Here is an 11,158-nt window from a genome sequence, read left to right on the forward strand (position 1 = left end):
ATCATGAGGAAAATCAGCCGATTCCGATCCCTGGCCGATCGATCGGTGCATCTCTAAATAAAAGCATAATTACAAACACAATTAGACCATTTTAATTATCTTCTCTCCACAACAAATCCTCTAAAGTTGTATTTAGGCTAAATATAAGGGTCAAGCCGAAACGAATTAATTTAAAAACGAAACTGAAGCCTACCTCCCTCATTCTGCATGAATCCAAATGTTTCAGTATTCGCGAAGTATCTGGATGCTAACCTATTATTTATTATGTAAACTATAGGCTTTGTTCTTCACTCGCATTAACGACGTAAAACATCCTTCACATATAGGCTATATTAGCAGTGAGGCGCTGGTCACACTGAACGGCACAGACTGTACTACAGACTATTTAAATTGAGCAGTGTAACTTTTTATATTTCTTTAACTGTATGTCAAATTAGCAAATGTCAAATTAGCAAAAATGTGTTGTATGTGCGTGTGAGGCACCGACGCGATCACTGCATTGTTTTCCCAACTGTTACTCCGTAATTTATGGTCATACCAACGCTGGTTTGTCATACAGATAGAAGCAAAACATCATTAAAAAATGTAAAGCTTTTGTAAAATAAAGAAAACTGCTTTCTGCCGTCTCGTTTTTTTCCGTGAAATTCGGAGCACGTTACAATTACTCTCCGAAACTCAGCAAAAAAAATGTATTTCGTTTTGTTAATCTGTTAATGATTTAAGTGAAATATATTTTGTGTATAGGCCTATATATTCCTTTTTATGTAGCCTATATAGTTTTATTCTGTTTTCTCCGTTCACAGAAACGCTGCAGGTGCGTGATGTGACCTTGTGTCTCCATGCAGTTAATTAATAAACCATCGGTATCGACCCTTTTCATGCTATTTCCGATATGCTGATGACCTTAAAATAATCAAAAATTGCCCGATACATCGGTGCATCCCTAATAAAACTATATAAACTATATACTAAATAACTGTATGTAATTTAGTACATTGTAACTAAAATGTTTTTTGTCTTTTTGTCTGCTACAGGAAGTCAAAGACGAACGCTCAAGCTTCAGTTGCCCCCTGTGTAACAAAAACTGCATGACACAGCACCAGCTCACCATGCATATCAGACAGGTGCACACTCTCTCTTACACAAACACACCAGAACATCCCTACATGTACACCTGTTTACTGAACCACAACAGTTTGTCTTAAAATCAGAATTTTACTGAAACTGAACATGTTATATAGACTGTATATCAGTATGTTCACGTCTGTGCCTCGTTTTTTCCTCCAGCATAACACAGATAGTGGGGGAACTGACCACTCCTGCAGTATCTGTGGGAAGGCTTTGAGCTCAGCCAGTTCTCTGGACCGCCACATGCTGGTTCACAGTGGAGAGAGGCCACACAAGTGTGTGATATGTAATCAGACTTTCACTACCAATGGAAACATGCACAGGTAAATGGTCAGACAGTGTTTTTAAAATGGTAGATGTTTAACTTTTATGTAAGTGTAGACTAGCCTTTTCACTGGCGCACAATGATACACAATAGAGTATCCTATTTCCTGTTTAGCTGCATGGAGGTTTTCATTAATATATCGGTAAAAGTGAAACTCTATCAACAGAATATGTGGAATAATGTTCAGTACCAAAGAAAATCATTTTGATTCATCACTAAGTTTTTGTTCAAATCAAAAATATTGGTTACAGTAACACACCTCTATTGGAAATAAGCATTACGCAGGGTTTAAAAGCCAAAATGTGAAGCTTTTATTTTTGTTAAAGAGCATTTAGGAAATATAATTATATAATGTTTATAATTTAAGCTGTAGCATTGTCTAAATCATCCTTTTTGAAGTGAAGACACTTGTTTATACTCTATTTAAATAGTGCTTTTCTGGTATTTTGATCATTGTCTATTGGATATAACTTTACTCATAATCAAACTTTACAAGGTCAGTAAGCAACTTGATTTCCACTAGTCTTATGTCGAAATGTGTTTGTCTTTTGGCTGTACTTCAAAACACTCCGTACTTTGTTTAATGTATTTTTAAGTATATTTTAGTGTGTATCTTAACGGTCTGGCATTACTTTCATTGTAAGTGGCGTTACTTACTGTAAATACCATTTTTGCTCTTACCTTTGACAAGTCAAAAGGTAAACTGTGGTAATCAACATTGTCATAGATGCTGTTTATAGAGCTTAATTTGTACTGAACACATTACATTTCTTTAAACAGAAGAGAAAGGGTTTATGAGTTGATGAGAAGCTAATAATTAATGTATCAAAATGTAAATAAATAACTGTAAAATAAAAACTATCAAAATATAACACTCTAAAAAAAGATGAAATATTCTGTTTGCATGCATGCCATGTGATCATTGTCTGACATCAGAGAACCTTTAGCATGCAAATGCATTGTTACAGTTTTTCTCAATCGATTTGACACTTTTCTTCAATGCAATGTACTTGTTCTCAAAACATTTAACACAGCCATCCAAACACAAAATTATCTTAACCAAACAGTTCAACTTTACTGCAAAATGAAGCACTGCAATTTTTTCTAGTAATGCAATTACTAAATGTAAATATTAACATCAAATCTATAGGTGTGTTCTCTACTGATTATAAAACACATTCAGTTGTAGATGCACAAATATGCTAATGAAAATACATGTTTATTGCAATTCTTTAACAGGGAGTTTTTAGCTTTATATATATTGTGTATATCTAAACGAAATAAAAATTGTTATCCAACACCTGCTATCACCCATGAGAAAAAACTTTAAACTTAAAATCTGTTTGTGCCACCTTTAGCAGCAAGAACTGCAAACAAACTTTTCTGACAACTACAGATCAGTCTTTTACAGCACAGTGGTGGATATATCTGGAAGAGAATTACATTGCATTTTATCTACACTACATATTTGCTGCGCTTGCATCATAGGAGAAAAAATGTAAGAAGGTTGAATCCATGCTTGAAAAGCTCCTGTCTCAACATCTCCACAGGCCTCTTCCTTTGTGGCTGGTGGTGTTGTTCTGGACCACCATGTCAACAATGCTGCTGTTCCATTCAAAATAATCTTGATTGTCCACCTGAATGACCTCAAACTTAAATTCTGAAAAAATGTTTGGATATTTACAGTAAATAACATAAGTTGTCCCAAGAGGACTAAAAATCTATGTATACTATGTTTTGACATAGTAACGCCCCTTTTATAAAGAATATCTCTTTGGATTTGAGACTTTAGTCTTTGCAACTTTACAGATCTTCTTTATGCACCAAGAGCTCGTAACACTCCAAAGAGAAAGGAAAACTTGAAATCGCATCATATGACCCCTTTAAAAAGTATTAAAAGTTGATGAATCAATTTAGAGAAAATTAAGGCCCTTAATAAGTATTAAAAAGTCTTAAATGCCATTTTTCCAAGAAATTAAATTTTGTATAATCTTTTCATTATGTATATTTGTCGAATAGTGGGGTTCTGTGTAGTTTATTTATGGAATCCCGCAAGATTTGACGTCATCTGTTACGGCACTCACTGACTGACTGCGCCGCTGCGTGATAGCGCGGGGCTTGTTAATCCCGCTCTCGCTGAATTTCTGACCATTATCGCATGCTCCCATCCGCTCCTGCGATTTTTGTGTGCGCTCCCGCAAACATTCTAATATAGTATATTATTTTCGCGCATCAGGGCGCCGCTATCAATATGTGGCATATTTAAACCCCTTTTGAATGAGCGCTAGGAGTTGCAGTTCACTTTCACTTTCGATTTCGCGATCGCGCGCGCACTGTGTAAAGGGAGCACATCTTACGATAAAATATATTTGTCAATGAGCTCGGGATCTATTGAGGAGCAAATCCTCCAACATCTTGTACGTTATCTCTCCTTACTTTTGACCCGTGATCAGTCAAATCTGACTTCTGCAGCTCGAGTTGGATGCAGGGTTGTTGTTGTTTTTTTCCACGAAATTGGGCTGCTTTTAAACTGTTGCCATGGGTTGATTTTCCCCAGTGGGTTAAAGGTTTGAAATATTGCATAAATTATATTTGGTTGAAATGCTTGTACTGAAACATTTTGCATTCTACCTGTAATAAAACTGTGCTAAATGTTTTGGGCCACACTAGTAGGTAGCATTTGAGCTGTGTTTATGATAAATGTGCATAACAGTGACTGTAAAATATGTATTTTAGGGATGGAAATTACATTTTTATATTTGGGACATGGTAATTGCGCTATTTAGGGCTGTATTTTTATTTTATTTATTTTAATTTTTTTTTACTGGCATGGGCTTGGGATACTTAATTAAAATGATGTAATAGTTGTGATCATTATTTTACCTTCCATGATCATTCAGACATGATCAGGTGCAGTATTACTGACACTCTGTCAAGTCTGCATCAAATCAAGCACTCCGTAATCACAGGTAAACTGTCTGACCAGTCAGGTGTTTGTCATGAGAAGTGTTCCACAAAACTGTTTGCAGACAGTTATAAGAGTTGATGTTACAAATACGTCTTTTGAATATACTGTGTGAACTCATTGCCCCGTTAGCTCTGAGAGTTTTATTTTCCCTCCTCAATAAGTTTTGTCTGTTGTTTTGTTTATTCGTCTAATTCTTGTTTCTTGGGTTGCATTGGTTAGTCACTCAATGAATTCTCTTGTGCTTCGTTCGTCCCCCCCCTTCTGAATTATGTTGTATTGATAAGGAGTTATCACAAAGTTAGTCTGTTTAGTTGTGCTATCTTACAATCAATATATAGTAAATGTAGGTTAAAGTGTTGCCGATGTAACCGGTTAAAACTTGGACTGGCGATGAGGTCTTAAAATGTATGGAAAGAGTCTTAAAAAAGGTCTTAAAAGGTATTAAATTTAACTCCATGATTCCTGTATATACCCTGATTTATATTTTATTGATATTATTATTATTTTGCATATTCATTCTTGCTCTTTGTATACTTTCCCTTTTATTATTACTCTAAAGCAATTGTGATAAATGTGTAAACGATTAGGAAAACTGCATTTTCTGTGTTGAGTGTATGATTAACCGAATAGTTATCAGTTTAGGGCCAATCGAAAATATGTTCGATCGAATGACAAATTACAGAGTTTTGTTTGTTGTGTTTGGACAAATAGTACATAAATGTTTGTGATTTGTGTAAAACATTTTTCAGATATTTTAAAGTATTGGTTGGTTGTATTAACTATTGTGAAAACATTTGAGAGATTTGTGCACATTGTTTTGAGAAAATTATTTGCATGATTTGTAATTTGTATAAAATGAATGAAAACATACAATCTGCTCTGGACAATTATAAAGTATTCAGATCACTGTGTTAACTGTTTTGAGAACAGTGATCTGAGTTTGGAGACTGAGAAAAATAGATTGAGAAAAACTGTAAATTATTAGAATATTAACTTCAAATCTTAAGGGGAATACATCAAATAAATGGTTTAGGTCCAAGGCGTTCGACTGACAAAAATGTTTGATGCAGGAAAAAATCGAAATACTTCCAAGCATTATATTCATACCACTTTTAGGTTTCAAATGTGTTAAACTGCATCATTGGTGACCTAAAGAAATAATTGTAACAAAATGTTGTGTGTGCACAGGTTGCATGCTGCATTAATAAAGTAGTTGTAGGTTTGTGGTGGAGGAGGAGGAGGGTACGGAGGGAGGGTCGGGAGGGATGAAGGAATGTCTGCATGTGATGTGAGAGGCCTAAATCTCAAGGCTGACTGATATTGATGGCTGTGCTGGCTTCTTTCTTTCATGTCACCTATATTTGGAAAGATGGTTCTGTGTCCATGCTTTCTTTTCATGTGTCTTTGTGGTGGAGGAGGGTTTGATGTGTGACTCTTTTTGTTTGTGTTGATGGGATGTGCATAGAGGGCTTCCTTGTGCAGTTGAGACATGCAGGCATTCCAGATGGGGGTGGAAGAAGTTTGTGTGAGTGAGAGAGGGAAAAAAGGCAGGGGGCAGGGAGAGGGGTGCTGAAAATATTTTTTGGATGGTACATTATGGATTTTTGGGGTCATTTTTAACCGTATCGTTTCATATATTACATAACAAAAACAGCTTTGCTTGGCATGTTAAATCATGCAGCTGAGCCGTTTTTCCCACACTGCCCTCTGGCAATATTGATGAGGCACTGCAGAAGGAAACATTTACTCAGTGCATCAACTAGTAACTTCAAACACGAAACCACAATGTGATTAAGTGCCATGTGACAAGAAATTGCAAGAACTGTAATTATGGTTGCGTGATAACATAATTATGCTGATACTGTTTCAGTCTGTAAGGTATCAACATGGTTTTTTGCTGTGGCCAGAGACATGAGATGGAACAGGATTCAGGCTGTCAGGGTTGGGTCCACATGTTGGTGACCATCACTCTGCCTCTCTGCTATTAATATCTTTGGCTGCAGAATGTAAAACAAGATTCTTACCACTGGGTCTGCTGACATTTATCCTCCCTTTCCAGTTACATACAGAGTGCAGACCATTAACTCTACACACCACAATGCAATACACATTTAATTTGAAAACGTGCACACCATACATATGCTCTATAGACCTATTTGGTCAACCGTTTTCTATGAAACACAACTGCACATAAGCATCAGGGGGCTTGTTGTATCTGGTTGAACCTGAAAGGTGGGTTTGTTTCTGTGTAAGTGGAGGGTGAGAGGTGCGCACGTTCCAGCATGTCGTAATGCGACTCCCAGCACTTTGCCTCCACACATTACCTCTGACCTCTGCTGGCCATATAATTGCATTTCCCACCACCTGGTCACTCCTCTCTGTATTTTGCATGCTTTAATTATTGAAGTATTCCAGTGGCCCCGGTGCCATCACATCACAGAGAATGTTTTACATGGCTGAGGCTAAAGATTTAAATGAACCCTCATTATTGTCATTTTTACAATTAAATTAAAACAGTTAATGAATTTTAGAATTAATTTTACATTTAAAATTGTATATATTGATCTATACAATAAATTTACAATAATGAAAATGAGACTTTGCATTACAATAATGAGAATTGAGGTTAATTCATATTAAGTGTTCTGAAGAATTGTCACAATGCAAAATATCTTTTATTTTATTTTGGACACCTCAAATGCAGGCTACAATACATTAAATGCAAATATATCAGTAAGGAGCGCCTATGCATGTTGCATTAAATAAAGCATTTTAATTTCTCTTATTTTTATGATGGATGTCAATAGACAGAACTTGGTCTGAGTTTAGTTATGTATTTCTGCAGGCACATGAAAATTCATGAAAAGGATGCAAACAGTATTCCTACCCCTAGTTCTTCCCTACTAAACAAGCGCCGACGACTCCCTACTAAGAAGAAGCCCAGTGTAGAGGATGAAGTGGAGCAGGCTGAGGAGCCGCCAGTTAAAAAGGTACATTTCCACCCTTCTTTATGTCTGTGTCAGTAAAAACCGTCAAATAGTGTAAATGACTTTTGGAATTTATTATGCCCGTACTTCTGACTTTATATGAAAAAAATCGTCTTGTTTTAGGTGATGTTGGTGCAAAAGTCGGGAGAGGATGATTCTGTTAAGAGTGAAGAAGAGATCCTTCACTGCCCCATCTGCTTTAAGACATTCAACTGTAAATATGATCTGGAAACACACATGGAGACACATCCTGACACTACACTCGGGTAGGCTCCGGACGTTGTATTCCTGTATATATATCTAATATATATGCTGTTTCTGACTGTTTTCTCTAATCCTAGGTGTAATATTTGTTGCATTACCTTTCGCACACACCGGGGTCTTCTGCGTCATAACACCGCCATTCATAAGCAGCTCCCTACTGACCCCTCTGGCCAACCCTTTATTCAGAATAACCCCTCCATCCCTCTGGGGTTTGGTGACTTGGCTTTCATTGACTTCAGCTGTCAAAAATTTCCCCAAATTGCACAGGTAAAGACTTACATTAGAAATACATTAGATGAGATAGAATTACTTTATTTCTTTTTTGGATGATGACAGAAGATAATTTGTTTTATTTATTCAGGTCTGGTGTGAGACTAATTTGCGCAGATGCTCTAGCAAGTTCCATAAATTTGTTTGTGAAGTCTGCAACAAGGCCTTTCCTCTTCAGCAGTCTCTGGATCTCCACAAATCCTCACACAAAAGTAGCGCAGACACCAGCACTGAACCTCAGGAACATAACGCAGATGGTGTTATGGATGCACCCAAAGTTAACTCCCATTCCACGGATTCCAAGGAGGTCAATGAACTAGTACCACATGTTGATAGTACCAGTTCAGATGGAAAAAACGGTTTCTTGGAGTGCCTGGGTCTCCAGCACTCCTCCTTGGTCAAACCAGAGAAATCAGAAGAGCAAATTCAGCAGGAAATTTTAGACAGCATTCGCTTCATTCGCATTGAGCCACCTTCAACTAATCTACCTCAAGAAAACCGCAACAATCTCGGCGTCTCAATTTTGGAACCCGTCTCTCTTCAAGCCATGAACAAGAACGCCGCCCTTGGCCTCCTGTCGCTACAGCCGCTCCATGGTGTTGTCAGTAGTGGTATGTTTGTCCCAATAAGTGGTCAAGCTGCGGTGGAGCTGGCAGACATTGAACAAATCCTTAAGCTCGCAGCTTCTGTGCCACCTCAGATGTCTTTGTCTATGCTTGCCAAAGGTCTGGGCAGTCCTCTACAGGTGGACCCCAAACAGATTGCTTCTCTGAAGCAAAAGCCCTTAATCACTCCTCGATCCAGTATGGGTGCCTCCACACCCCCTCCTCCTGTCATGAACGCCCAACAGGCCTCATCGGGCAACATCAGTCCTAGCCTTCCACCCCAAACAGGTCAACAAGTGAGAACTGCCAGACAATCACCAGCCTCCTCTTCATCCTCAACCTCGTCCTCTCCTACCAACTGGGAGCCTACTCAACTGGGGCCAGATGTCATAGGAAACATGATTATCTCGTATGAAACTGGAAAGCAAGAAAAGTTTGATGGCAAGGAGAAGGAATCAAGAGGCAAGAAGATGGCCAAGACCGAGTACCCTTGTCGGTTCTGCAAGGAAGTTTTTTCCTTCTTAGGCGGCCTCCAGGCTCATATGCGTCACCATCTGGGAGCGTCACCGTACCAGTGCACCATTTGTAGCTACTCCGCTCCTGACAAAGCAACGCTGATTCGACATTTTAGAACACACAGCGGCGAGCGGCCATATGTCTGCCGCCTCTGTCACTACCCTTTCACTGTAAAGGCTAACTGTGAGCGTCATTTGCGCAAGAAACACATGAAGAACACACGCAAAGACATCGAGAAAAACATTGAATATGTAACCACCTCCTCTAGTGTAAGTGGTGTAATCGGAGGCACCACACTAGACCTCCTTGATACGGCTGGTGCCAGTAACACATCTTGCCGATTTTGCGGGGAGGACCTTAAGAACTACAGAGCACTTCAGATTCACCTGCGAACGCACAATGGATGTCAGCGGAAGCCATTTGAGTGTAAGCAATGTGGGGTGGCGTTTCTCGCTAAAAGGAACTGCATTCACCATTTGCTGAAGCACCACCCAGATGTTCCAGAGCGGGAAATTGAAGAACACATCAAAAGTCTTGTACCGGTTGGAGGAGACACCACCGCTCAAGCCAACCCTCCAACCTCAAATGGGCTGGTTAACAGCACCGTTCCTCAGAATGTAGGTCCCTACGCTGGACCTGTTGAGGACCACGACCAGCCTTTGGATTTCTCTAGCAAATCTCAAAAAACGATTGCTTCAAATGTTAAACTTGAAGTAACAACATCTCCTCTGTTTAACGACTGCTCTATGGAGCCCATTGATCTCTCAATACCTAAGGATCCTGAGAAGAAGAGAATGACGAAAGAACAACCTCAGAGCGTGTCCCTGAATCAACAAGACATAAAGAAAGAACAGACCCTGGAAACGACCCCTGGACTTCTCGCAGCTCTCCCAGTCTCCATTTCTAGCCTGGCCTCTGCTCTATCCAGTGACCTTACTAAGCCTTTTACTCGCTTGAAGCCATTGCTACCAAAACCATCTTCTTTTTCCAGTACTGAAATGCCACCGCTGGCCTCCATTGCCCAGATCATCTCGTCTGTGTCGGCTACTCCAGTGTTGATCGAAACAGGAATAGATGGCAAAAACAATGTTAGCGTAATGGATTTTAATACACTAAGTGAGAAGAAGGGCACTACCAAACTGGATTCCATTCAAAATGGCTCTTCTGGTAACTCAAAGAAGAGAGGCAAGAAGAGACCGTTTCAGGAAGAGATCTGTGATCCGAGAACGCCAGCAGGTTGTGGCATTGACTTGGAGTCAAGTGGAGAGTTTCCCAGTGTGGAGAAAATGCTAGCTACCACAGACTCAAATAAATTCAGCCCCTACTTACAACCTAGTCAGATGGAGCCAATGAAGGAAGAGAAAGAGAAGCAGTCCGTCAATGAGGAGGCAAAAGAGGGACGAAAGGATAAGCCAAAGAAACCTTCACAGAACAAAGGAAAGAAGAACGCTTATTCCAATTCAGTGCAGAAAATGACCTGCCCATACTGTCCACGTCTATTCCCTTGGGCCAGCTCATTGCAAAGGCATATGCTAACACACACAGGTGAGACACTGTTTACAATTCATAAATTATGCCATAAAGCACTTTATTTACTTTTTTATTTACTCTATCATACAATACAATGAGCTACATACCATTCTTAGGAAAGTGGAGTTTACAGAATTTGTTAAATTTTGTACAGTATTTCATTTGTCAACCATTTAGCTGGAATCGTTCTACAACCATTAAATAGATCTTGAATAATTCTCACAGCAGTGCAGAAAGAGTGAACAAACATGCTAAAGTTGGATGTGTTGATTAGCTTTGAAATTCATTCACTGTCTATAATTATTTACACTACTGTTTGGAGTTTTTTTTTTTTTTTTTTTTTGAAAAAAAATAAATCAAACACGCCCCTACCCCCAAAAGGGTCCCGCCCCTATTTTGATAGCTCCGCCCCACACATGCGTACACAAACCAGGCAACGATTATGGCAGAATCTGCTGTGCCAGCCGGCTGAGGGTATGATGTCATCAATAAGTGAAAGCAATGTGTGTTACTATGGTAATACAGGTCGAATGTGTTTTGGTAGTACTGTGTGTTTTAACGTGCA

General features: G+C 39.0%; 2 protein-coding genes across 2 annotated transcripts in view; both read left to right on the forward strand.

Annotated features, from left to right (window-relative positions):
- The window catches only part of LOC107722578 (ras-responsive element-binding protein 1-like), a 45,737-nt gene that overhangs the window by 29,359 nt on the left and 5,220 nt on the right, over positions 1-11,158 (forward strand). Inside the window, exons 5-10 of the mRNA XM_016530990.1 lie at positions 1,035-1,124; positions 1,288-1,451; positions 7,267-7,411; positions 7,532-7,674; positions 7,750-7,939; positions 8,034-10,608. Of these exons, the coding sequence (XP_016386476.1) occupies positions 1,035-1,124; positions 1,288-1,451; positions 7,267-7,411; positions 7,532-7,674; positions 7,750-7,939; positions 8,034-10,608 (3,307 nt within the window). The remainder of the gene's footprint in view (positions 1-1,034; positions 1,125-1,287; positions 1,452-7,266; positions 7,412-7,531; positions 7,675-7,749; positions 7,940-8,033; positions 10,609-11,158) is intronic.
- The window catches only part of LOC107722501 (serine/threonine-protein kinase RIO1-like), a 33,108-nt gene that overhangs the window by 1,653 nt on the left and 20,297 nt on the right, over positions 1-11,158 (forward strand). Inside the window, exon 2 of the mRNA XM_016530866.1 lies at positions 1,386-1,390. The gene's annotated coding sequence lies outside the window, so the exon portion shown is untranslated. The remainder of the gene's footprint in view (positions 1-1,385; positions 1,391-11,158) is intronic.

Source organism: Sinocyclocheilus rhinocerous, unplaced genomic scaffold, assembly GCF_001515625.1.
Source record: "Sinocyclocheilus rhinocerous isolate Xijiao unplaced genomic scaffold, SAMN03320098_v1.1 scaffold541, whole genome shotgun sequence".
NCBI classification, from domain to species: domain Eukaryota; kingdom Metazoa; phylum Chordata; class Actinopteri; order Cypriniformes; family Cyprinidae; genus Sinocyclocheilus; species Sinocyclocheilus rhinocerous.